The sequence below is a fragment of the Penaeus japonicus genome, unplaced genomic scaffold (assembly GCF_977035675.1).
Source record: "Penaeus japonicus unplaced genomic scaffold, GWHDUDI00000001_assembly GWHDUDI00000009, whole genome shotgun sequence".
Taxonomy (NCBI): Eukaryota; Metazoa; Arthropoda; class Malacostraca; order Decapoda; family Penaeidae; genus Penaeus; species Penaeus japonicus.
In genome coordinates this window covers 31340668-31365667 of record NW_028234411.1, presented here as the reverse complement: position 1 = coordinate 31365667, position 25000 = coordinate 31340668, and the positions used below count along the sequence as shown (strand labels likewise).

Sequence of the window (25000 nt, the reverse complement as noted above, 5' to 3'; positions counted from 1 at the left end):
AGGGAGAGGGAGAGGGAGAGGGAGAGGGAGAGGGAGAGGGAGAGGGGGAGGGAGAGGGAGAGGGAGAGGGAGAGAGAGAGGGGGGGAGAGGGAGGAGGGGGGAGTGGGAGAGGGAGAGAGGAGGGGAGGGAGGCAGAGAGGGGGAGAGAGGGAGAGAGGAGAGAGAGAGAGAGAGAGAGGGAGAGAGAGGAGAGAGAGAGAGAGAGAGAGAGAGAGAGAGAGAGAGAGAGAGAGAGAGAGAGAGAGAGGCGGTGGACTGGGTGTAGTGACCAAGAGTCGGCCAGCGAGAGAGAGAGACACGAGACACAAACCTACACTATATTTACTCCCCCAAAGTGTCACCGACCTCTGCGCATAGACACACACAGACACAGACACACACACACACACACACAAATACATACACTCACACTCACAAAAATATATATATATATCCTCTGACCACGCACTCTTCTATCATCGTCCCATGTAAACAACAGCAGAACGACGACAACATACCTAAAGACCACATGATCTACCTTGGCGGGACACGGACACTTTAAAACAAAAATCATATATAGCACCCATTAAATTGCTCCTACTGCTTGGCACTGATGTAGTGCATGACTGAATTGAGGCACTGTATGACAGCCATGCCGATGCAATCCGCTGTTCCAATGACACGCGGGTATACGAAGCATTAACTTCACGGCCAGGCTTCGATGCCGCAGTCTTACGCAGTGGGTCTCCCTGTCATCTGATCACACTCACTCAAGTAATCAAATCATTCTTTTTTCTCTTTCTTACTTTTTCTTTCTTTTGTTTCTCTCTCTCTCTTTCTCTTTTGCCGTTCCTCCTTTCTTTCTTTCTTTGTTTCATTCCTTCCTTCCTTCCTTCCTTCCTTCCTTCCTTCCTTCCTTCCTTCCTTCCTTCCTTCCTTCCTTCCTTCCTTCCTTCTATTTTGTTTCTCTCTCTCCTACCACTATTACTATTACTATTACTATCACTACTACTACTACCACACTAAAACTACTATTACCACGACCTCTCTCCTCTCCCCTCTCTCCTCTTCTCCTCTCATTCTCTCCCTTCCTCCCCCCTCTCCCTCTTCCCTCCCGCGCTGGGGCCGCCCGTAGCGAAAACCTCGTCCCGTCTGCTGAGCGCAGGCCGAGCCCACTCGCCCCACTCGCCCCCAGGATGGCCCCGCAACAAACCGGTGGTGGCCCCCTGGGAGACCTTGTATGGGCCGACTGTGCCCGCGCCTCTGCCAGCCACCAACCAGCCAGCCAGCCAGTCAACCAGCGCGCCATGTTCTCACGCCCGCTATCAACACATGCCAATTTTCTTTTCTTTTTTGTTTTTTTTCTTTTTTTTCCTCGAGATATGTTGGCCCCGTGACCGCTCTTCTCATGGGTGTAGTATGGGGGTTGATGCAGGGGGGGGGGGGTTATTTGTATGTGCGCGTGCGTGTATGTGTACTGTACGTGGGGTGTCTTGCGTGTTTATACTCCCTCTCCCCCTCTCTCCCTATCTCTCCCTCTTCCTATATCTCCCTGTCTCTCCTTCTCTACACCGGGGGCCCATATTAATTCAGAGTCGCCTCCGCGCCATTCCAACGCTTCGGGTCAGGTCAAACTTTCTCCGTCCAAAGCTATCGCCAGCAGAAGAAGAGCGGCGACAGCAGCTACCAATCATCACCCTTACCGCCACCATCACCCACACCACAATCATCATCACCCCAACAATCATCAACAACCATCTTCTCCCTCTGCCCCTACATCTGCATCTACCATCACCTCCAGACCCTACCGCTACTCCCTGCTCCCGACACCCATACCCTCTCCCACTACCTTAACTTCAGGCCTTCTCCCTCCCTCTTCCCCATCTTTCTGCTAATCCGCCTCCTCTCCCTCATCACCCTCCTCTTCCCCTCCCTCTCTCCCAATCCCGTTCCCCTTCCATTCCCTCTCCCCCCCCCCGCCCCCCATCAACATACCTCTCCCCGCGCCCATCCTCAAGACCTGGATGGACACCCGAGTCATCTCACTCTTACCAGCCTCCTTCTCCTTCCCCTATCCCCCCTATGCGGCCCCCACCACCGCTAGACCGCCAGCCACGCCCACGTACCCCCTTCATTCCTCCTCTACCTACCCCCACCCCCACCCCCAACGCCCACCTCTATCGCAGCCTAAAAAGATCTCGTTTCGTTCGGCAAAAGTAAACCTTCGGATGCGGTCGGTGTCCACTCGCCGGTTAAGGAGTGGTCGTCATGCACGGTCTGTTTTTTTTTTTTTACATGTACGTGTTTGTGTACCCCCACCCACATACATACATACATACATACATACACATACATACATACATACACATACATACATACATACATACATACATACATACATACATACATACATACATACATACATACATACATACATACATACAAACACACACACACACATATCAAGATATATACACACAAGAACATACACACAAGAACAGACACACATAAGTACATCTATAAATCTATGACTATTTTTGCCTCTGGATCTCCCTCGACTCACCTCTCTCTACAATTATTTTTGTAATGATTCTTACTATTCCGTTTACAAGGTTGATAAAAAAAAGGAAAATATAATCTTTGCGTACACGCGAATGAACAGTAAATCCAATTATAGAAAAACAAAAATAAACACGCACATCAAAACAAAACAAAAATACATGCGGATAAAATATCAAAAACGAAACGTTGCAACAGCTATCTCCTCCTCCATTCTCCACCCCCACCCCCACCACCTTCCCTCTGCCATCCCCTCTCCTCTCTTTACCTTTCCCATCTGCTTCGCCCCTCCCCTTCCATTCACTCCTCTCGTCTTCCTCCGCCTCTCGTGCTCTCACCCGTGCTCTCACCTATGCTCCCACTCCCCTTCATTCTCCTACCCTTCCCACTCCCCCTCATCCCCCTCCCCTTCCCGCTTCCCCTCCCTCCCCCATCCCACTGAATCCCTCCGCTTCCCCCTCCCTCACCCCTTCCCACTCTCCCCCTCCCCCCACACACACACATCCGGGCCCTCCAACTGACCTACAACAACACGGTAAATAAGACAAGGAGATTAAAGTTTGGCTCTCGCTCACCAGGGGGATTTTTCAGGCAGACTCCCGATAAAATAAAAAAATAAAAATCTTTCCTTCTTTCGCTTTTCCTGCTTTCGCCTCCCTTCTTTCGGTCGTTCCTTCCCCTCCTTTCCCCTGTCTCATTTTCTCTTCTGTCATGTTCTCTTCCTTTCCTTCTTTCTCTTTTCGGTTTCCCGCTACTTTCCTTCTTTCTTTTCCTTACTCTCTTGCCTTTTCTCTCTCTCTCTCTCTCTCTCTCTCTCTCTCTCTCTCTCTCTCTCTCTCTCTCTCTCTCTCTCTCTCTCTCTCTCTCTCTCTCTCTCATGACGTCAGTGCAACGGGATACTTGTCCCCAAGGGAAGGTGGGACAAGTAAGTGGCTGCAAAAAGTAGGAAGAGAAGGGAGTGGGGGGAGGGGGGAGGAGAGGGGGAGGGGGAGGGGGAGGGGGAGGGAGAGGGAGAGGGAGAGGGAGAGGGAGAGGGAGAGGGAGAGGGAGAGGGAGAGGGAGAGGGAGAGGGAGAGGGAGAGAGGGAGAGGGAGAGGGAGAGGGAAGAGGGAGAGGAAGAGGAAGAGGAAGAGGGAAGAGGAAGAGGGAGAGGGAGAGGGAGAGGGAGAGGGAGAGGGAGAGGAAGAGGAAGAGGAAGAGGGAGAGGGAGAGGGAGAGGGAGAGGGAGAGGGAGAGGGAGAGGGAGAGATACATATCTCCGCAAAGTCAGAAGCGGAAATAACGGAAACAAGTGATTTAAAAGAGAGAGAGTAAAGAGAGAGATTAAAAAAAAAACAATACCACACGCGAGTCTACAGGTGAAGAAAAAGAGTTAGAGTGAGAAGATAAAGAAAGAAACAAGCAAACAAAATGCAGAAAGAAGAGTAATGGTGCATGCAAATGTCTTGCTTCCTCGGCCATGGCCAAATGAGCGAAGGTCAATGAAAATTACAAAGAAAACGGTTTAAAACAGACAGACATAAGGTAATGCGAACGATTCTGAACAAAACAATTCTCACCGCATATATCACACTACATACCGACGGATAATCTATTCATTGCTGGTTCACCACTGTTCTCAATCCCCAGACATTGCAATATGAACTTTTGGCACATTGCAACTTTATCAAAGAATCTGCCACGTAACTTTCTCTTTCCGCGGAGGGGAGGTGGCGCCAGAGAAAGTGGAGGACATAAATGCAGGTGCCCATTTGACCCCCCCCGCCCTCTCACCTCTCCTTCATCCCTCCCTTCTTTTCCCTCTTCTTCTCTTATTTTTCCTATTATCTTCCTTCTCTTCTAAACTCTCCCACTTCTCCTATACTATGCTTCTTCTCCTTACCTCGCCTCCTTTCTCTTCTCTTCTCCCTTTCTCTCATTCTTCCTTTCTCTCTCTCTCCCCCCCCTCTTTTTTTCCCCCTCTCTCCTTCCTTCTTCCTTCTTCTCCCCTCCCTCTTTCCCTCTCTTCTTCTTCATTCATCAACCGTCTTCTCACCATCTCTTTCCTTTTCTTTCTCTTTCTCTTTTCCACTCTTCTTTCTCACCTCTCTTCCCCTTCCCCTTCCCCCCTATTTCAAAGCAAGAGCCCAAAATCCGCGAGGGGAAAATAATGACCACAGGCGTGTCTCGACCCCTCTCCGGTCGAGGCCAAAGGGGAGGGAAGCAGCTCTAGAAGCAACTCGCCTTCCCATCTATCTTTCTCATCTCTCCTCTCCCCATCTACCTTTCCCCATCTACCTTTCATCTCTCCTCTCCCCATCTACCTTTCCCCATCTACCTTTCATCTCTCCTCTCCCCATCTACCATTCATCTCTCCTCTCCCATTATACCTTTCCCTATCGACCTTTCATATATCCTCTTGTCATCTACTTTTCCTTTCTCCTATCCCCACCTACCTGCTCTGCCATTCCCATTTCCACCCCCCACCCCACCCTATCTGCATTCCCCATGTGCCCTCCACACCCTACATCTCCTAATCGCGGAGCCGAAGATGGGGACTGAAGGAGGAAGCCAAAAGGGAACTCAAAAGAGGGAACCAAAAGAGGGAGCCAAAAGAGGGAGCCCAAAAGAGGGAGCCCAAAAGAGGGAGCCGGAAAAGGAAGGAAGGACCGAGGGAGGCGGCGGAGGGAGAAGCCGAGCCGGGAGAGAGGATCGAAAGAGGGAGCCAAGAAAAGAAACAGACGGAAAGGGGGACCGAAGGGAAATGCCGAAAAAAAGAAAGACGGGGGATGAAAACAATAAATAAACAAGAGGAGAGAGAGAGAAAGAGAGGATCGAATCTAAGTTCCAAACAGAAGAGGAAGAAACGGATCAAGTCAATCAACGACACGAGATCACGCAGGATACCTGATGGAAAGAATGAGAAAGGGAAGGAGGAGAAAGGGAAGGAAGGAGGAAAGAAAAGAGAGAGAGAAAGAGGGCAGAGAGAAGGAACCAAGAGCAGAAGAACCAGCCACATAAGGCGGGATGATGAGGAGGGGAAGGGGGAGTGGGTCTGATGCAGGCACACCACGACCAGTCGACCACGCCCCCTTGCACCACCCAGGGAACAAGGTGAAGGGGGCAGGGGCGGGGCAGGGGCGGGGAAGGGAAAGGTGGGCAAGGGGGGAGGAGGGAAAGAAGGGGTAGGGGGGAGAGTAGGGGTGGGGAAGAGGGGGAAAAGGGGTAGGGGGGAGAGTAGGGGTGTGGAAGAGGGGGAAAGGGGTAGGGGGGTGAGAGAGGGAAGTGATGGGACAGGAAACTAGAGGATTGGACAAGGGAAGAGGGGCGATGGAGAAGAATGAAGTGGGGAGGGCAAGAAAGGGCAAGGGAAGAGGAAGAGGAAAAGGAAGGGCAGAAAGGGGAAGACAGTCAGGAGAGGGGGGGGGGAAGGTGCGAGATGGCTGCGTTCTGGTGAATCATGTGTCTCGCTCTGCCATCGCCAAGCCTCCCAGCATCACACCACGACGCAAGGACAGAGTGCGAGTGGGGAAGGGGGAGGGGCGAGCGGCGGGGGTGGGGAGGGAGAAGAGGCAAGGAAAGGGAGGAAGGGTAAGGGGGAGAAGGGTGGGGAAAAGAGGCAGGGAAGGGGAGGAAAGAAAAGGGAAGAGGTACGATGAAGGAAAGAGGAGGAAATGAGAAAAGGAGGAGGAGAAGGAGGAGAAATAAGAAGAGGAACGAAGAAGAGAGAAGAGACCTCCGGAGAGAGAGGAGACATCGAGGGTTGGGGAGGGAGGGAGGTAGGGAGGGAGAAGACGCCAGGGGGAGGGGGACAGAAGAGACCTCCGGGGAGAGAAGAGAGAGGGGAGGGGAGAGGGGAGCCAGAGCGGGTAGGTAGGTAGGCAAGCAGGCAGGCAGACAGGCAGGCAAGCAGGCAAGCAGAGTGGAGGCCATGGCGGGGCGGAGAAAAGTGGCGTTGAGGCCCACGCCAGGGGCGACTTCCCCTCCCGAAGGCTCAGGGCCCGTCCGCGCCGCCCTCGCTCCTCCACGCCACGCCGCCCGGACACGCGCTCCAGGAAAGGAGAGGGGCGCCCTCAGGGGGGTCTGGGAGAGAAGGTAGACTAGGTCTGAGGGAGAAGGGGAATGTAGGGGGAGGGAGGGAGGGAGAGGGAGGGGGAGAGAGGGGAAAGGATTGGAGGATGGAAGGGGGGCGGGGGGATGAGAGAGAGGGATAGGGTTAGGGAGAGAGGAGGAAAGAGAGAGGAAGAGAGGAGGGAGAGAGGGAGAGATAAAGGGAGAGGGAGAGGGAGAGGGAGTGGGAGAGGGAGTGGGAGTGGGAGAGGGAGAGGGAGAGGGAGAGGGAGATGGACGCAGGATAGGAGAGTGAAGATAAGAGGGAGAGGGAAGAGATAAGTTAGGAGAGGGAGGGAGAGGAGTGGGAAGTGGGAGTAGGAGAGTGGGAGTGGGAGTGGGATGGGTGAAGGGAAGGGAAGTGGGAGAGGGAGAGGGAGAGGGTAGTGGGAGTAGGGAGACGGGAGTGGGAAGGGAAAGGGAGAAGGTGATGTGAGAGGGAAAAGTGGAGTTGGTGAGAGGGAGAGTAGGGAGAGGGAGAGGGAAAGGGAGAGGGAGAGGGAGAGGAAAAGGGAGATGGAGAGGGAAAGGGAAAGCGAGAGGGAAAGGGAAAGGGAAAGGGAAAGGGAAAGGGAAAGGGAAAGGGAAAGGGAAAGGGAAAGGGAAAGGGAAAGGGAAAGGGAAAGGGAAAGGGAGAGGGAGAGGGAAAGGGAAAGGGAGAGGGAGAGGGAAAGGGAGAGGGAAAGGGAGAGGGAGAGGGAGAGGGAGAGGGAAAGGGAGAGGGAGAGAAAGAGAAACAGAGGAGGGTGGCTATGCAACCTAAGGGGAGGGGGGTAAAGATAATGCATCCGATGGAAATTTCATTCAGATCATATGTAAAACAAGTGAAAAAGAAAATAATGAAAACAACACCGCCAATAAAATGAACCAAAATAAAAACTAGTAACATTATATAAATAAGACCGGAAATGATAACAGTAATAATAATAGAAATTATATTATAATACTAATACTAATACTAATACTAATACTATTACTAATACTAATAATAATAATAATAATAACAATAATAGTAGTAGTAGTAGTAATAGTAAAAGGTTGTGATAATAAGAACAACAATAATAATGATAGTAACGATGATGATACTGATGATGATATTGATGATAATAATGATGATAATAATGATAATAACAATGATAATCATTTCCGTCACATTTATTATCATCACTGTAACAACAATAATAATACAAAACATTAACACCAATAACAACAGCGATACCAATTGGAATAATAATAATAATAATAATAATAATAATAATAATAATAATAATAATAATAATAATAATAATAATAATAATAATAATAATAATCGTTATTATCATAATAATAAAAACAACAAGAACAATAATAACAAAAGCCAACCATAACAACAACAGGAAAATCTATACCAATACTAATATCAATAACAACAGGAAGAACAAAAACAATAACATCAGCGATAAAGATAACAGCGATAAGAAACATAACAGTAAATACAAACGCCGACATCACCATCAACAATAACAACAAGTACCCACCCTCAATAACCTCCCCCCCCCCCAATCAAAATTCCCCCAAAGCAGGGAGGGTCACATTCCCAATCCGCCCTGCAACCTCGACGCGACGCCCCCACCCAAAGTAGCATCCGCCCGATTCAGAGATCTACGAGACCGAGAAAGCCTATTTTGTTGTTGTTGTTGTTGTTGTTGTTGTTGTTGTTGTTGTTGTTGTTGTTGTTGTTGTTGTTGTTGTTGTTGTTGTTGTTGTTGTTGTTGTTGTTGTTGTTGTTGTTGTTGTTGTTGAACTGTAGCACTGCAATGTTGGAGGCACGCAACCCCCTGTCTTTCATTTTCTTCTCTTTTAAAACGGGGGAGGGGTGGGGGGGGGGGGTTGGGGGGGAGGAGGGCGAGAGAGACGATGAGAGACGAGAGAGAGAGAGTGAGAGGAGAGACGAGAGAGAGAGGGAGAGGGAGAGGGGTGAGGGAAGAGGAGAGGGAGAGGAGTGGGAGAGAGAGGGAGAGGAGGGGAGAGGGGAGAGGGAGGGGTAGGGGGACGGGGGAGGGGGAGGGGGGAGGGGGAGGGGGAGGGGGGAGGGGGAGGGGAAAGGGAGAGGAAGCGGGGAAGAGGGGAGATGGGGAAAGGCGAGAGGGAGAGGGAGAGGGCGAGGGAGTGGGAGAGGGAGAGGGAAGGGTAGAGGGAGAGGGAGAGGGAGAGGGAGAGGGAGAGGGAGAGGAGGGGGAGGGGAGAGGAGGGGGTGGGGGGGAAGAGGAAAAGAGGGGAGGAAGAGGGAGAGGGAGAGGGGGAGGGGAGGGGGAAGGGAGGGAGGGAGGGGGGGAGGGAGGGAGGGAGGAGGGAGGGAGAGTGGGGGAGGAGAGGGGGAGGGGGGGGGGAAGGAAAGAGGGAGAAAGAGAGAGAAGTGAGAGATGAGGAGAGAGGAGAGAGAGAGTGAGAGAGAGAGAGAGAGAGAGAGAGAGAGAGAGAGAGAGAGAGAGAGAGAGAGAGAGAGAGAGAGAGAGAGAGAGTTGTATAAAAAATTCAAATGGGATTATTTGTGTGCGGGGTGGGGGGGTCTAATCTTTGCAAATGCGTATAATTACAAAATATGAAGCGCCGTTTCCCGGTTCACGATTTTTGTTCTATTTTTTCTTCTGTCCTTGACCTTCTTTCTTATTCTGTGTCTCCTTCTCATTCACACATTCGGATTGCTGTAATCGCCTTCGCTTATTTCCATCTTCAAATGCATTTCCTATCCCCTTATTTTCGCTATATGAATCCCACCTTCGTCGGCCTCTCGTCTCTCTCTCCTCTCTCTCTCTCTCTCTCTTTCCCTCCTTCTCTAACTCTAGCCTTTGTTGTTGTTCTCCTCCTCCTCCTCCTATTACTACTTGTTCTTATTCTCATTCTTCTTCGTCATAATGAACAACAAACACAATGCCCGGTCATAATCTATCTCGTAGCCTTGGTTGGCACACTTGGCTGCCGTCCGGGCTCTGTTCCCCTTCCCCCCCTCCCTCCGCCCCTGCCGGCCAGCCAACCTGCAGCCACCCCCTTCACATCCAAACTTCGAACACACACACACGCACACACACACGCACAGGCACTCGCACACTCAAACAGACACAAGAGAAAAGCAAAAATCTCTCTCTCTTCCCCTCTCTTTTACACACCCACTCCTCTTCCCTCTCCCTCTCCACTACTCCCTGCCCTCCCTTCTCCCAATCCCGACATACCTCTACGCTCCCTATCCCTCTCCCTCTCCCTCTCCCTCCCCTCTCCTCTCCCTCTCCCTCTCCCTCTCCCTCTCCCTCTCCCACTCCCACTCCCACTCCCACTCCCACTCCCACTCCCACTCCCACTTCTACTCCTACTCCTACTCCTACTCCTACTCCTACTCCTACTCCCCGTGTTAATAGCCCCTCTCGGCTTGTCTCAGCACTGTACAGCACAATAATCCATCCACCCCCACACTGCAAGGTCTCCGTTAGCCGACCGCAGCAGTGGACCTCCAATTCTCCGCGATCAGCTTCCTTTCCTCGCTTTTCTTATCTCTTTTTTTCTCTCTTCTTATCATCCACTCTTTCACACTCACTTGCCGACTTTTTCGGATTTTTTATTCTTTCAATCTGCCATTCTCTCTCTTTCAATATTTCGCTCTTTTCACGCTCGCTCTCTTTTTCAATCTTCTAATCTCACCCTCACCCTCACCCTCACCCTCACCCTCACTCTCACTCTCACTCTCACTCTCACTCTCACTCTCACTCTCACTCTCACTCTCACTCTCACTCTCACTCTCACTCTCACTCTCACTCTCACTCTCACTCTCACTCTCACTCTCACTCTCACTCTCACTCTCACTCTCTCTCTCTCTCTCTCTCTCTCTCTCTCTCTCACTCTCTCTCTCTCTCTCTCTCTCTCTCACTCTCACCCTCACTCTCACCCTCACTCTCACCCTCACTCTCACCCTCACTCTCACCCTCACTCTCACCCTCACTCTCACCCTCACTCTCACTCTCACTCTCACTCTCACTCTCACTCTCACTCTCACTCTCACTCTCACACTCTCACCCTCATCCCCGGCCTTGCCCCATTCTTCGACCGGCCTCGTTTTCGGAGTTATTACCTCTCTGGGGCTGGCCTTGCATCTGCCATGCGACCTTGCTCCTCTTCCTCTTTACCTATTACCCTCTTGAAGGCTCTCCCTATTCTCTCTTTATTTTACCTTTATTCTAACTTCTTTTTTCTTTTCTTTTTTTTCCTTTTTATCTAATTTCGATATTTCCTCTAGTAGTATCTTTATATATTTATCTCCATCTCTATTTCTATCGCTATTTCTATCGCTATTTCTCTACTTTTATCTTCACTCTACATCCGTACTTCCTCTTTGTTTTCTCCATTTCTCCACTAATCCATACCCGTACTTCATTCACTTAGACAATGCAGCCATTGCACGAGCACCAGCAGCAACAACCAAAGCGCATGCAACATCAACCAACAACGTCCTCCCTTTGATACCACGGGCAACAAACATCATTGATTCTACGAGGGCATACAGTCAGGCAAACAAAAACTAACAAAAAAACAACAAATAACAGAGACAAAATATGGGCAATGTAGAACCAAAAAAGGGCAAAGAAAAGGAACAAAAAATGCTAATTATTGTCAAACAAGAAAAAAAAACTAAATACGAAAAAAACATGACAAATTAAACAACAAGAGCAAAAATACGGACATCAAAAAAATAAAATAAAAGACAAAAATAAATATACATATCTAACCAAGATTAAGAAAATCAGTGGTCAAGACACGGCTGCTCAATCACAGGAAGGATCATCTATATGTTTTTCAAAGTACGTAACAACCTTTTCTCATTTTTAATCATATGCCAATTCATTCTCTGGAGTCTTTCTTCAGTTTTTTTCTAATATGAATTTTCAAACAATCACTGATTTTGACTTGGTGATTGAATGTACGTTCGCGCCAGAAATAGAAGCAATAACATACATTGAACATTTTTTATCAAATACATTATCGCACATGGGGAGATGCACCGGTATTTATTGCTATAGTATTCCTGCCTGTATCTACTGCCTGTCTCTGGTGGTTTGACTGGTTGTTTGACTGACTGACAAACTCTGATTGACTCACTGATTCACTGACTGCCTACAAGACTTCGTAAATATTTTAACAACGGAACGCTGAATTATAACAGGTGTAATCCGATTGATAATGAATGAATTTTCGTCTGGCGGATAACGGACTGACTCTCCTCCTAAGGATGAAAATAAACCTTTACTACATCATCCTGGGTCCACTAATGCGGTTATCAATTTCATCAACATTGCAGACTGTTGTGGTGGGGGGGGGGGGGGGGGGGGGGGGGGGGGGGGGGGGAGGGGGGGGGGGGGGGGGGGGGGGGGGGGGGGGGGGGGGGGGGGGGGGGGGGGGGGGGGGGGGGGGGGGGGGGGGGGGGGGGGGGGGGGGGGGTGGGGGGGGGGGGGGTGGGGGGGGGGGGGGGGGGGGGGGGGGGGGGGGGGGGGGGGGGGGGGGGGGGGGGGGGGGGGGGGGGGGGGGGGGGGGGGGGGGGGGTGGGGGGGGGGGGGGGGGGGGGGGGGGGGGGGGGGGGGGGGCAAATTTACGAGAAAAAAAAGAAATTCCCAGGCACCCTATTACTCGCCTTTGTCTAAATGGAGTAAAATTTACTCAGCCAACAAAACTTGGATCCTTTACTCTCACTACTGACGGTTTACGACAAATACATGCAACTGCATCGTCAATACCGTTGCCGTTGATGTTCATGTTGCGGGGTAAAAAGGACAAGCGGCTCTTGCGAAGGTTTCACGGACGTATAAGAAAGGTCATTAAGGCCTATCTTCGCAACTTTCATTGCTTCGTTGTTTTTCTTTTTTTCATTCCTATTTGTTTTTCGTTCGACTTTGAATCCGTTGCTGCCTCCTCTCCACTCTGCCTCCCCTCCACTCTGCCTCCCCTCCACTCTGCCTCCCCTCCACTCTGCCTCCCCTCCACTCTGCCTCCCCTCCACTCTGCCTCCCCTCCACTCTGCCTCCCCTCCACTCTGCCTCCCCTCCACTCTGCCTCCCCTCCACTCTGCCTCCCCTCCACTCTGCCTCCTCTCCACTCTGCCTCCCCTCCCCTCCACTCTGCCTCCCCTCCACTCTGCCTCCCCTCCACTCTGCCTCCTCTCCACTCTGCCTCCCCTCCACTCTGCCTCCCCTCCACTCTGCCTCCCCTCCACTCTACCCCCCTTTCACTCTACCCCCCTTTCACTCTACCCCCCTTTCACTCTACCCCCCTTTCACTCTACCCCCCTCCACTCTACCTCCCCTCCACTCTACCTCCCCTCCACTCTACCTCCCCTTCACTCTACCCCCCTTCACTCTACACCCCTTCACACTATCTAAAACCCCCCTCCTACCCCACCTCCCACTCCCCCCAACCACCCCCTCCCCACCCCCCCCCCCCCTCCCCCCCTCCACTCTACCTCCCCTTCACTCTACCTCCTCCACACGGCGACGTTGCAAACAAGTTCATTATGCAAAGGCGGCCAAATAATTCCCTGGGCGGGGAGGGTCCAAGGCCTGCCGTGGCCCGACATAAAATTGCCTTCGGATGATTAGATAACCCGGACGTATTGTATTCCGTCCCTTCCCTTCGGCACCAACCTTGACCGCATCTTGGGACCCCGCAGCGCCGCCGACATACTAATGGGACTCGGCCGGGGGAACTCCACGGGAACGGTTCGACTAAGGGGAGACACTGAGGGGAGGCGGTGAACGACTGAGCAAAGGGGAGACATTAAAAGGGGGGGGGGCGGATAAACGGATGAACATTAGGTGAAGAATGATCGTGACAAAACGATGCTTGTACTGCACTCCCCCTCACCTCCCCCCCCCTTCCAGCCCGCCCATCAAAGGCATTATTCCCGCCGAAGGTATCGCCGTAAGACGAGCTCCCGCCCTAACAAGCCTCATGAGTACCACGAAGGGTCATCTACCCCAGCTGCCCGTCCGTCTTTCCCCCTTTTTCGGTTTCTCCATTCCCTTCTCTTCCTCGTCTTCATCTCTCCCAGTCCGGCCCCACTCCCAGTCCGGCCCCACTCCCAGTCCGGCCCCACTCCCAGTCCGGCCCCACTCCCAGTCCGGCCCCACTCCCAGTCCGGCCCCACTCCCAGTCCGGCCCCACTCCCAGTCCGGCCCCACTCCCAGTCCGGCCCCACTCCCAGTCCGGCCCCACTCCCAGTCCGGCCCCACTCCCAGTCCGACCCACTCCAATCCGACCCACTCCAATCCGACCCACTCCCAGTCCGACCCACTCCAATCCGACCCACTCCAATCCGACCCACTCCAATCCGACCCACTCCAATCCGACCCACTCCACCTATGTCCTTCGCGGCCGTTCCCTCCTACCATCATCACCGTCCATCAGATCTAGATCAATTATGTTCATCCTCCTCTGCCCCACATCCGCCCCCTAACCCCTACTGACCCAGCCTCTACCCCTCTCCCTCCCCACTGCTGACCCATCCTCTCCCCCCTCCCCCCTCCCCTCCCCTCCCCTCCCCTCCCCCCTACTGACCCCTCTCCTCCCACGCCCCACCCCCTAAGCTTCAACCCCAACTCCCTTCTCCTACCCCTCCCCTTATCCATCCTCCCCTCAAGCTACAGGGTGGCCTTTACTGGTTAATGCTGGTTTGTCACCTCCGAACCCCTCACCCGCCCTTCTCTCATCTTCCTCTCTCTCTCTCTCTCTCTCTCTATATATATATATATATATATATATATATAGATATATATTATTATTAAAATTTCTAAATAATCGCTCTCTCTATTTCTCTACCTATCGCTCTCTCTATTTCTCTACCTATTGCTCTCTCTATTTCTCTACCTATCGCTCTCTTTTTTTTCTCTACCTATCGCTCTCTCTATTTCTCCATATATCGCTCTTTCTATCTTTCTATCTATCTCCACCTCTAGCGCCCTCTCCCGCCCCCACTCCCGCCCCCACCCTTCTCCTGAGGTCAATCGTGCCCCACCACCATGACGTCGGGGGCAAATGTCAGTTGCACCGTCGCGAGAACCCCTTCGATACGACGACTGACTTTTCACACTCATTTACACGTGTAAATGAGGAAGAATTAAAAAAAAAAAAAAAAACAGGACTGTCTGTCTGTCTGTGTCTTTCTCTATCTGCCTGTGCTGCAACTTCTCTCCCCTCCCTATCCCCGCCCCGCCCCCCCCCCCCCCCCCTCCAGCCCGCCCATCAAAGGCATTATTCCCGCCGAAGGTATCGCCGTAAGACGAGCTCCCGCCCTAACAAGCCTCATGAGTACCACGAAGGGTCAACTACCCCAGCTGCCCGTCCGTCTTTTCCCCCTTTTTCGGTTTCTCCATTCCCTTCTCTTCCTCTTCTTCATCTCTCCCAGTCCGGCCCCACTCCCAGTCCGGCCCCACTCCCAGTCCGGCCCCACTCCCAGTCCGGCCCCACGCCCACTCCTCCCCCCCCCCCAGTCCGGCCCCCCTCCCAGTCCGGCCCCACTCCCAGTCCGGCCCCACTCCCAGTCCGGCCCCACTCCCAGTCCGGCCCCACTCCCAGTCCGGCCCCACTCCCAGTCCGGCCCCACTCCCAGTCCGGCCCCACTCCCAGTCCGGCCCCACTCCCAGTCCGGCCCCACTCCCAGTCCGGCCCCACTCCCAGTCCGGCCCCACTCCCAATCCGACCCACTCCCAATCCGACCCACTCCAATCCGACCCACTCCAATCCGACCCACTCCAATCCGACCCACTCCAATCCGACCCACTCCAATCCGACCCACTCCAATCCGACCCACTCCAATCCGACCCACTCCAATCCGACCCACCCCAATCCGACCCACTCCACCTATGTCCTTCGCGGCCGTTCCCTCCTACCATCATCACCGTCCATCAGATCTAGATCAATTATGTTCATCCTCCTCTGCCCCACATCCGCCCCCTAACCCCTACTGACCCAGCCTCTACCCCTCTCCCTCCCCCCTGCTGACCCATCCTCTCCCCCCCTCCCCCCTCCCCTCCCCTCCCCTCCCCCCTACTGACCCCTCTCCTCCCACGCCCCACCCCCTAAGCTTCAACCCCAACTCCCTTCTCCTACCCCTCCCCTTATCCATCCTCCCCTCAAGCTACAGGGTGGCCTTTACTGGTTAATGCTGGTTTGTCACCTCCGAACCCCTCACCCGCCCTTCTCTCATCTTCCTCCCTCTCTCTCTCTCTCTCTCTCTCTCTCTCTCTCTCCCTTCTATATAAAATATATATATAATATATATATATATATATATATATATATATATATATATATATATATATATATATATAATTTCTCAACCTATCGCTCTCTCTATTTCTCTACCTATCGCTCTCTCTATTTCTCTACCTATCGCTCTCTCTATTTCTCTACCTATTGCTCTCTCTATTTCTCTACCTATCGCTCTCTCTATTTCTCTACCTATTGCTCTCTCTATTTCTCTACCTATCGCTCTCTCTATTTCTCTACCTATCGCTCTCTTTTTTTCTCTACCTATCGCTCTCTCTTTTTCTCTACCTATCGCTCTCTTTTTTTCTCTACCTATCGCTCTCTCTATTTCTCTACCTATCGCTCTCTCTATTTCTCTACCTATTGCTCTCTCTATTTCTCTACCTATCGCTCTCTCTATTTCTCTACCTATTGCTCTCTCTATTTCTCTACCTATCGCTCTCTTTTTTTTCTCTACCTATTGCTCTCTCTATTTCTCTACCTATCGCTCTCTTTTTTTTCTCTACCTATCGCTCTCTCTATTTCTCTACCTATCGCTCTCTCTATTTCTCTACCTATCGCTCTCTTTTTTTCTCTACCTATCGCTCTCTCTATTTCTCTACCTATCGCTCTCTCTATTTCTCTACCTATCGCTCTCTCTATTTCTCTACCTATTGCTCTCTCTATTTCTCTACCTATCGCTCTCTCTATTTCTCTACCTATTGCTCTCTCTATTTCTCTACCTATCGCTCTCTTTTTTTTCTCTACCTATTGCTCTCTCTATTTCTCTACCTATCGCTCTCTTTTTTTTCTCTACCTATCGCTCTCTCTATTTCTCTACCTATCGCTCTCTCTATTTCTCTACCTATCGCTCTCTCTATTTCTCTACCTATCGCTCTCTCTATTTCTCTACCTATTGCTCTCTCTATTTCTCTACCTATCGCTCTCTTTTTTTTCTCTACCTATCGCTCTCTCTATTTCTCAACCTATCGCTCTCTCTATTTCTCTACCTATCGCTCTCTCTATTTCTCTACCTATCGCTCTCTCTATTTCTCTACCTATCGCTCTCTTTTTTTTCTCTACCTATCGCTCTCTCTATTTCTCTACCTATTGCTCTATCTATTTCTCTACCTATCGCTCTCTCTATTTCTCCATATATCGCTCTTTCTATCTTTCTATCTATCTCCACCTCTAGCGCCCTCTCCCGCCCCCACTCCCGCCCCCACCCTTCTCCTGAGGTCAATCGTGCCCCACCACCATGACGTCGGGGGCAAATGTCAGTTGCACCGTCGCGAGAACCCCTTCGATACGACGACTGACTTTTCACACTCATTTACACGTGTAAATGAGGAAGGATTTAAAAAAAAAAAAAAACAGGACTGTCTGTCTGTCTGTGTCTTTCTCTATCTGCCTGCTTGCCTCCCAGCCTGCCTGCCTGCCTGCCTGCCTGCCTGCCTGCCTGCCTGCCTGCCTGCCTGCCTGCCTGCCTGCCTGCCAGCCTGCCAGCCTGCCAGCCTGCCAGCCTGCCAGCCTGCCTGCCTGCCTGCCTGCCTGCCTGCCTGCCTGCCTGCCTGCCTGCCTGCCTGCCTGCCTGCCTGCCTGCCTGCCTGCCTGCCTGCCTGCCTGCCTGCCTGCCTGCCTGCCTGCCTGCCTGCCTGCCTGCCTGCCTGCCTGCCTGCCTGCCTGCCTGCCTGCTTACTCCCTTACTAACCCACTCACTCACCAACTTACCTGCCTGCTCATCTGCATGTGTCTTGCCTCTCTGCTTTGCCCTGTCAGCGCCGTACATGCCTGTCTGCAGCGCCATAAGAAAGTTCAAGGAACTCGAACCCCTGCCGTGTCTCCGCCGGAGTCAGAGGCAATCGATGGCCAGTCCTCTCTCTCTTCCTCTCGCAACCCTTCTCTCTCTCTCTCTCTCTCTCTCTCTCTCTCTCTCTCTCTCATATACCCTTCCCCTCCCTCCCATTTCTTTCCATTCCCTCTCACTCTCCCTCTCTCCTTCACCCTCTCTCCCCCTCTCCTTCTCCTTCACCCTCTCTCCCCCTCTCCTTCTCCTTCACCCTCTCTGCCCCTCTCCTTCTCCTTCTCCTTCACCCTCTCTCCCCCTCTCCTTCTCCTCCCTCTCCCCCCCTCTCCTTCTCCCTCTTTCCAACTCCCTTACTCCCTCACCCTCTCCAACTCCCCGTCCCTCTTTCCCTCCCTACCTCCCTTCACCCCTCCTCTTTCTTCCGTTCCTTGTATTCCACTTTATTTCTTCGCCTTCCTCTTCCTTCCCTTCCCGCAGCCAATCATAAAAAATAAAATAAAAATAAGTAAAGCATATAAGGAAATGGAATAAAATAACAGGCAATAATAATAACAGTAAAAAAGTGGTAAGCAACAAGACGGTGACGGTGACGGTGACGGTGACGGTGACGGTGACGGTGACGGTGACGACGACGACGACGACGATGGTGGTGATGGTATGGTGATGATGATGATGGTAATAAACATAAAAATAATGACGATAATAAAAACAACAACAATAATATTGACAATAACATTTTTTTCCTTCTCGTTCTCTCTTTCTCACGTCCATCATCCCCATCCTCTCTCTTTCTCCCGTTCTCCCGTACATACGTTCGCGCTTTCCCCCGTTCTCTCCTCCTCCTCCTTTTCCTCCTCCATTGAAATCAATTCGAAATCCTATCGCCATTCGCAGGGCAAAAATACAGCACCGATACGTTCTAAGCCGCGGCATAAAATTTGCATCTCCCCCCACTCCTCCTCCTTTTATTCCTTTTCCCTTTTCCCTCTTCCTTATTCCTTATTTTCTCTCATCTATTCCTTCTTGCATCTGCCCTCTTCTCTCTTATCTCTTCCTCCTCATCCACGGCCCTCTCTCCTCTGCTCTTCCTCCTCTCCATCTCCCGTCTACTTTTCCTTTCTCTTTTTTTATACTTTAATCCCTCTCTCCTCTCCCATCTCCTTCTTTCATTTCTTTGGCCTTTGCCCTGGCCCTGGCCCTGGCCCTGGCCCTATCCCTATCTCCCCCTCCACCCTCTCCTATTCCCTCCCCAACCTACACCACCTCCAACGACACCGTCACCTCCACTCACACCGCTCGCCATGTATAAACCGACAGTGAATCCTAGAATGAACGGTGAGTGAGTGTGTGTGTGTATGTGTGTGTGTGTGTGTGTGTGTGTGTGTGTGTGTGTGTGTGTGTGTGTGTGTGTGTGTGTGTGTGTGTGTGTGTGTGTGTGTGTGAGAGAGAGAGATCTTCAATGATATCCCACACTACGGTGATCAAAGGAAAAAAATGTATACATCAAATGAATCAGCTCAGCACACACAGAACATACGAACGAAAATAAACACACACACATACACACATACACACATACACACACATACACACACACACATACACACATACACACATACACACACATACACACACACACATACACACACACACACACACACACACACACACACACACACACACACACACACACACACACACACACACACACACACACACACACACACACACACACACACACACACACACACTCACACACTCACACTCACACACTCACACACAGAGGTTCATCAAACCACTATAAATATGTACAGGAACCATGTACTATCAAGTGTAAATAAAGAATTAGCAAAGATTCGGCGCTTCCCAACGGTAACAAGTTACGCTTTGCTGGCCAGGGGGTGAAAGAGGGTGATGGGGATAACAAAGTAAGAGATAAAAAAAAGAGAAAAAAAAATAAAAAGAGATAAAAAGATTAAAAGAGACAAAAAAGACACAGATAACAAAGAAATAAACAAGAGAATGAGAGAGAGAGAGAGAGAGAGAGAGAGAGAGAGAGAGAGAGAGAGAGAGAGAGAGAGAGAGAGAGAGAGAGAGAGAGAGAGAGAGAGAGAGAGAGAGAGAGAGAGAGAAAAGATTAAAAGAGACAAAAAAGACACAGATAACAAAGAAATAAACAAGAGAATGAGAGAATGAGAGAGAGAGAGAGAGAGAGAGAGAGAGAGAGAGAGAGAGAGAGAGAGAGAGAGAGAGAGAGAGAGAGAGAGAGAGAGAGAGAGAGAGAGAGAGAGAGAGAGAGAGAGAGAAGAGAGGAGAGAAAGAGAGAGAGAGAAAGAGAGGAGAGAAAGAGAGAGAGAGAGGAGAAAGAGAGGAGAGAAAGAGAGAGAGAGAGAGGAGAGAGAGAGAGAGAGAGAGAGAGAGAGAGAGAGAGAGAGAGAGAGAGAGAGAGAGAGAGAGAGAGAGAGACGAAAAACACTCTAAACACACGAAATCAATATATCATCATATTCTCCTATCGGATTCATGGCGACAAGAGATCGAAAACAACTATTTGCAAATATTCCCCAAGAATAATAGAAATGGCTCAATATTAAACCAGGGTCGGAACTCGTTGCTTATTACTGCGGCAACCCACAAACATTGAGTATACGTGCGTGCGGCCTGGAATAGGGGAGGGCGCTCTTGAAGCTAGCAGAATACCATGCAGTCACACCTGTCAATATTTACCTGTAAAGAAGACAAAAATAACAATTAGAGACATGGAAGGGCAATACTTAATGGTTAGGTCTATATCATGATAATAAAAGTAAATATAAAGTACCATAAAACACTAACTTGCACATAACATGCACGGGGACGCTCGGACGGCCACATGCACTCACAACAGACAAGAAAGACAAACAGTAAACACCGACAGACACATTTAGACAAACAAATACGCATGTACACACACGGACGCACGCACGCACGCACGTACATACGCACGTACATACGCACGTACATACACACGTACAGACTTGCTACGGGCATGTAAGCAAATCCTTCTTCTCCTACTTACTTCCTTACCCCTTAAAAAATGTGGTAGGACCTTTAAGTATAGAAACAGACAGACATGAAAAAAACATTCATTCCTTTTTAATTATATTCTTCAACCGGCTTAATCGTCCTTAGAAACTCGTGCGCAATACGGCCCAATATCGCCATCATAACTCCAAACTACAGGGGATAGGTCGGGGAAATAATCATTTCAGGAATATTTTTATTGTTGACAGTCCTGTTTATCAGATATGACAGATGATATCATCAGATGTTCATCGTCGGTGTCACTTCCTCGTGTGCCATCCTCCGAGACGCATCGCACTGCGGAGAGCTCGTCGCCCGTTCCATCGCCGAAAGCCATTGAGCGAGCCCGGGCGCACGGCAATTCAGCCTAAATGCATCCGTTGTTCGGAAGAGTGGCCTGGCGGGGACGGGCCGCTGGATCGCAGACACTTCCTTGCAAGTGCGTGGCGGCAGCAGCGGCGGCGGCGGCGGCGCTGGCGGTGGTGGCGTAGGCAGTGTCGCGAGCGAATGCGGCCCAGAGTGCAGGCAGGCGGCCCACCACCACGTTGTGACGGGCGGGCGGGCGGGCGGCCCGCGCGAGCGACCATCTGATCAATACCTTCATCCATCACACCACTGACCTTCAACACCCACCTTTCCAGAGCCAAGACCTTCGCACACCAACAGACCACAAGCTTTAGTGTTTATCCGTGGCCCGCCGCACCTCGCCCCTCTGGCGGAAGCCTTGATGCGCACTCCCTTACATTCTCCTACTCCTACTTCGACGCCTTCTCCCACTTCTACTCCTCCTATTTCTACTTCTTCTATTTCTACTTCTCCTTCTCCTATTCTTACTTCCTCTACTCCGACTACTCCTACTTCTACTTACTTCTACCCCTACTACTCCTACTCCCATTACTCTTCCTTTTCCCCCGTCGCCGCCGCATCAACAGCCCTTGGCGGCCCAGTTTCGGCGAGAAGTGCGTGATACAGAGGCCCCCGGCCTAACAAACGAAGTTTCCTCAAAGCGTAATACTAGTGTCCTTTTCTGCCCGCCTTCCCCAGCCTTCCTTACCCCCCTCCCCCTTCCCCCCGATCCGTGTGGGCGTCTCTACTCTTCTATCACAAGAGATTGCGTAGTTGAGAGCGGCGGTCACGAGGCCCTCGCGAGCCTTCCCCAACCCCTGGGCCCAGCGCGCGCCCAACTACGTCTCAGCCGCCCCGGGCCATGTCCCCTCGCCGCCGCCCGCCAAATGTCGCCCTCAACACACGTCCACACAATGATTCCATACTCGACACGTACTCACAGACTCCAACCTTATTAACCCATCTCTCTCTCTCTCTCTCTCTCTCTCTCTCTCTCTCTCTCTCTCTCTCTCTCTCTCTCTCTCTCTCTCTCTCTCTCTCTCTCTCTCTCTCTCTCTCACAAAGTCGTGCGTAGTTCTCCATCTCTACGCTGTCCCCTCTAGGCCCCGTGTGACGTTGAAACGGAATCCTACAACCCTGAGACTCCCATTAACATTTCTCGTATCCTTAAACTTCCCCCTCAAACAAGGATTTTTTTCCCTTCCCCTCTCTTGACAAAGATTTTTTATTTGTGTTTTCCCTTCAATCCTACATACGGAATATTCTCCTCCCTTCAATCCTAAACAACGAACGATCTCTATTTCCTCCGCTTCTTCCACTTGAATTCCAACTCGAACTTCCTTCCCCGTCTCACGTCATCCAGAGCCGAGCGAGCGAGCGAGTACACCACAGCGTGGGTTGTGCTACCCCCACGTTATCTCTCACACTCCGGACGCACCAGCCAGCACCCGGGAACTCCCCATACGCCTGACATACATTATTAGCAAACGCAGGGGGAAGCACACAAACACCCACACCCAATACCTATACATTGAATACCCAAAATCTACACCCAACACTCAAGGAAACGGACAAAATCTACACCCAACAGCCAAGGTAACGCCCATTATCTACACCCAACAGCTAAGGTAACGGCCAAAATCTACACCAACAGCCAAGGTAACGCCCATTATCTACACCCAACAGCTAAGGTAACGGCCAAAATCTACAACCAACAGCCAAGGTAACGCCCATTATCTACACCCAACAGCTAAGGTAACAGCCAAAATCTACACATATGTAATCCAAAACTCAAACCCACTCACTCACTCCTAACACTAATACACAAAGCCACGCGAATCAGGGCTATACAAGGATATACAAGAATCCCCGAACTACACTGCGTAGGGATAGAAGGGGCGGTGGGGAGGGGGAGAGGGGGGGTCAGATGGTAAGATGGAGATAGAGATGGAGATGGAGATGGAGGGGGAGGAGAACGGGAGATGGAGATGATGGAGATGATGGAGATGATGGAGAGGCGAGAGGCGAGAGGGGAGAGGGGAGAGGGGAGAGGGGAGAGAGGGGAGAGGGGAGAGGGGAGAGGGGAGAGGGGAGAGGGGAGAGGGGAGAGGGGAGAGGAGAGAGGGTGAGAGAAGGAGATAGGGACAAGGGAAACGGGTGTTAGAAGTCAATCATCATTCACAGCCAATCAATCTAACGACGCATGGAAAAGCACACAAAAAAATCTGTCCATCGCCAAGAAGCCCAGGGGAAAGGGGGGAGAGGGTGTTAAACGAGGGAGAGGGGGAGAACGGATGACTGATGGACACTAGCGGTAATAATTGTGTTAAAGCGTGACATAAGGGAAGGTGGGTAATGGGGAGTCATAAAGAATCAATGTATTCACAAGTGAGCTCAGGATTATTGCCATAATCAGTTTTATAAGTATATATTACTATGGCTTTGCTCCAACTAATACGAATAACATCTACGTTCATACCAATAACAAGAAACGTTAATGACACAACAACAAAAACAGTAACTACGATAATGTTATAATAACAATTAAAATAATAATATACATAAAATCAATAATAATTCTCATAATATCAATAATATTATTCATAATACCATCAATATCAATGATTAAAAATCATGCTAACAACAATACTAACAAGATAAAACAACATCAGTAATAAAGGAAAACCTATCAATAATCATAATAACTCAAGACAACAGCTATAAGAATACCAAAAACAATAATGACAATAACAACAGTAATATTACACATCTATAAAAAAAAAATATCACCACCACTATCACCATCACCCCCGACATCCTCGCTCGCTAATCACCATCGTCACCACAAGAGTATTTCCATCCCCATGTAAACAACACGACCTATATATCTCTGCCATACGCAAAGGCCGAACCAGAGAGAGACAAAAACCGATGACGTCACCATTACGTAAGAAGAGATTCAAGCCCACCGGCCTCGCCCGTCCCCTACGCTCCAAACTTCATCAATCCGAAGGAAAATACATGGGAAGGAACCCGGCATCAACCCCTGCGAAGGAGCCACACATCACACTTCCCCTCACCTCACCCCACCCCTCCAAATACACACACACACACACACACCATCTGTTGCTTTTCGATAACCAGCTACAAGGAGCCAGACGTCATCCCAACCATCTGTTGCTTTTCGATAACCAGCTACAAGGAGCCAGACGTCATCCCAACCATCTGTTGCTTTTCGATAACCAGCTACAAGGAGCCAGACGTCATCCCAACCATCTGTTGCTTTTCAATAAATAACCAGCTACGAGGAACTGTTGCTTTTCGATAACCTGCTACGAGGAGCCGAGCCATGGGGAGGGAGGCTGTCTGTCCTGACCCACCAGCTGGATGTCCGACTAGGGAACCCGAGCGCAACCCGAGCGCAATCTGTCTTGAGGGCAATCCAGGCAAAACAGGGAGACAGAGGGTGCTGACTCACCACCTGGATGGATACAGAATGGCCTCTCGCCATCTGCACGGGAGTCCTAAGTAATGTTACTTGGACGATGCGGCATAACGGGGTTGAGCGCCAACCATGACGCAATCTCTTCTCGGCCACCTCCCTCGGCCCATGTTCAACTGCGCGGCCAAGTACTGATAAACAAACTGAATGACTGATTTGAATCCGTCTGCGTCCGTTGAAATGCCGCCGCAGTCCAACGGAAAACAGATTAAATGGATTACGGTAAAGTATGTCGCAGTATTATCGACAGTCGGACTCGATTTCCATGCTCTCTCGGAAGATGGAAACTGTGGGTTAAGCTTAGCGCGGCATAATAACTTGATTGAAGGTGATATATAGTGACCAATTCTTTCCTTCCCTGTCCGCACACGCACACGCACACGCACACGCACAC

The 25000-nt window shown here is 50.7% G+C and overlaps 1 protein-coding gene across 22 annotated transcripts in view; it reads right to left on the bottom strand.

The window, feature by feature from the left end:
* Positions 1-25000, bottom strand: part of chico (insulin receptor substrate 1 chico) — a 131768-nt gene that overhangs the window by 62759 nt on the left and 44009 nt on the right. The window contains exon 1 of one of the 22 annotated variants that reach the window (XM_086540001.1): positions 20332-20352. The exons of the other annotated variants lie outside the window; for them this stretch is intronic. Within the exon in view, the coding sequence (XP_086396127.1) occupies positions 20332-20337 (6 nt within the window). The 5' untranslated portion in view covers positions 20338-20352. Of the gene's footprint in view, positions 1-20331; positions 20353-25000 lie in introns of those variants that run through there. 22 annotated transcript variants of the gene reach the window in all.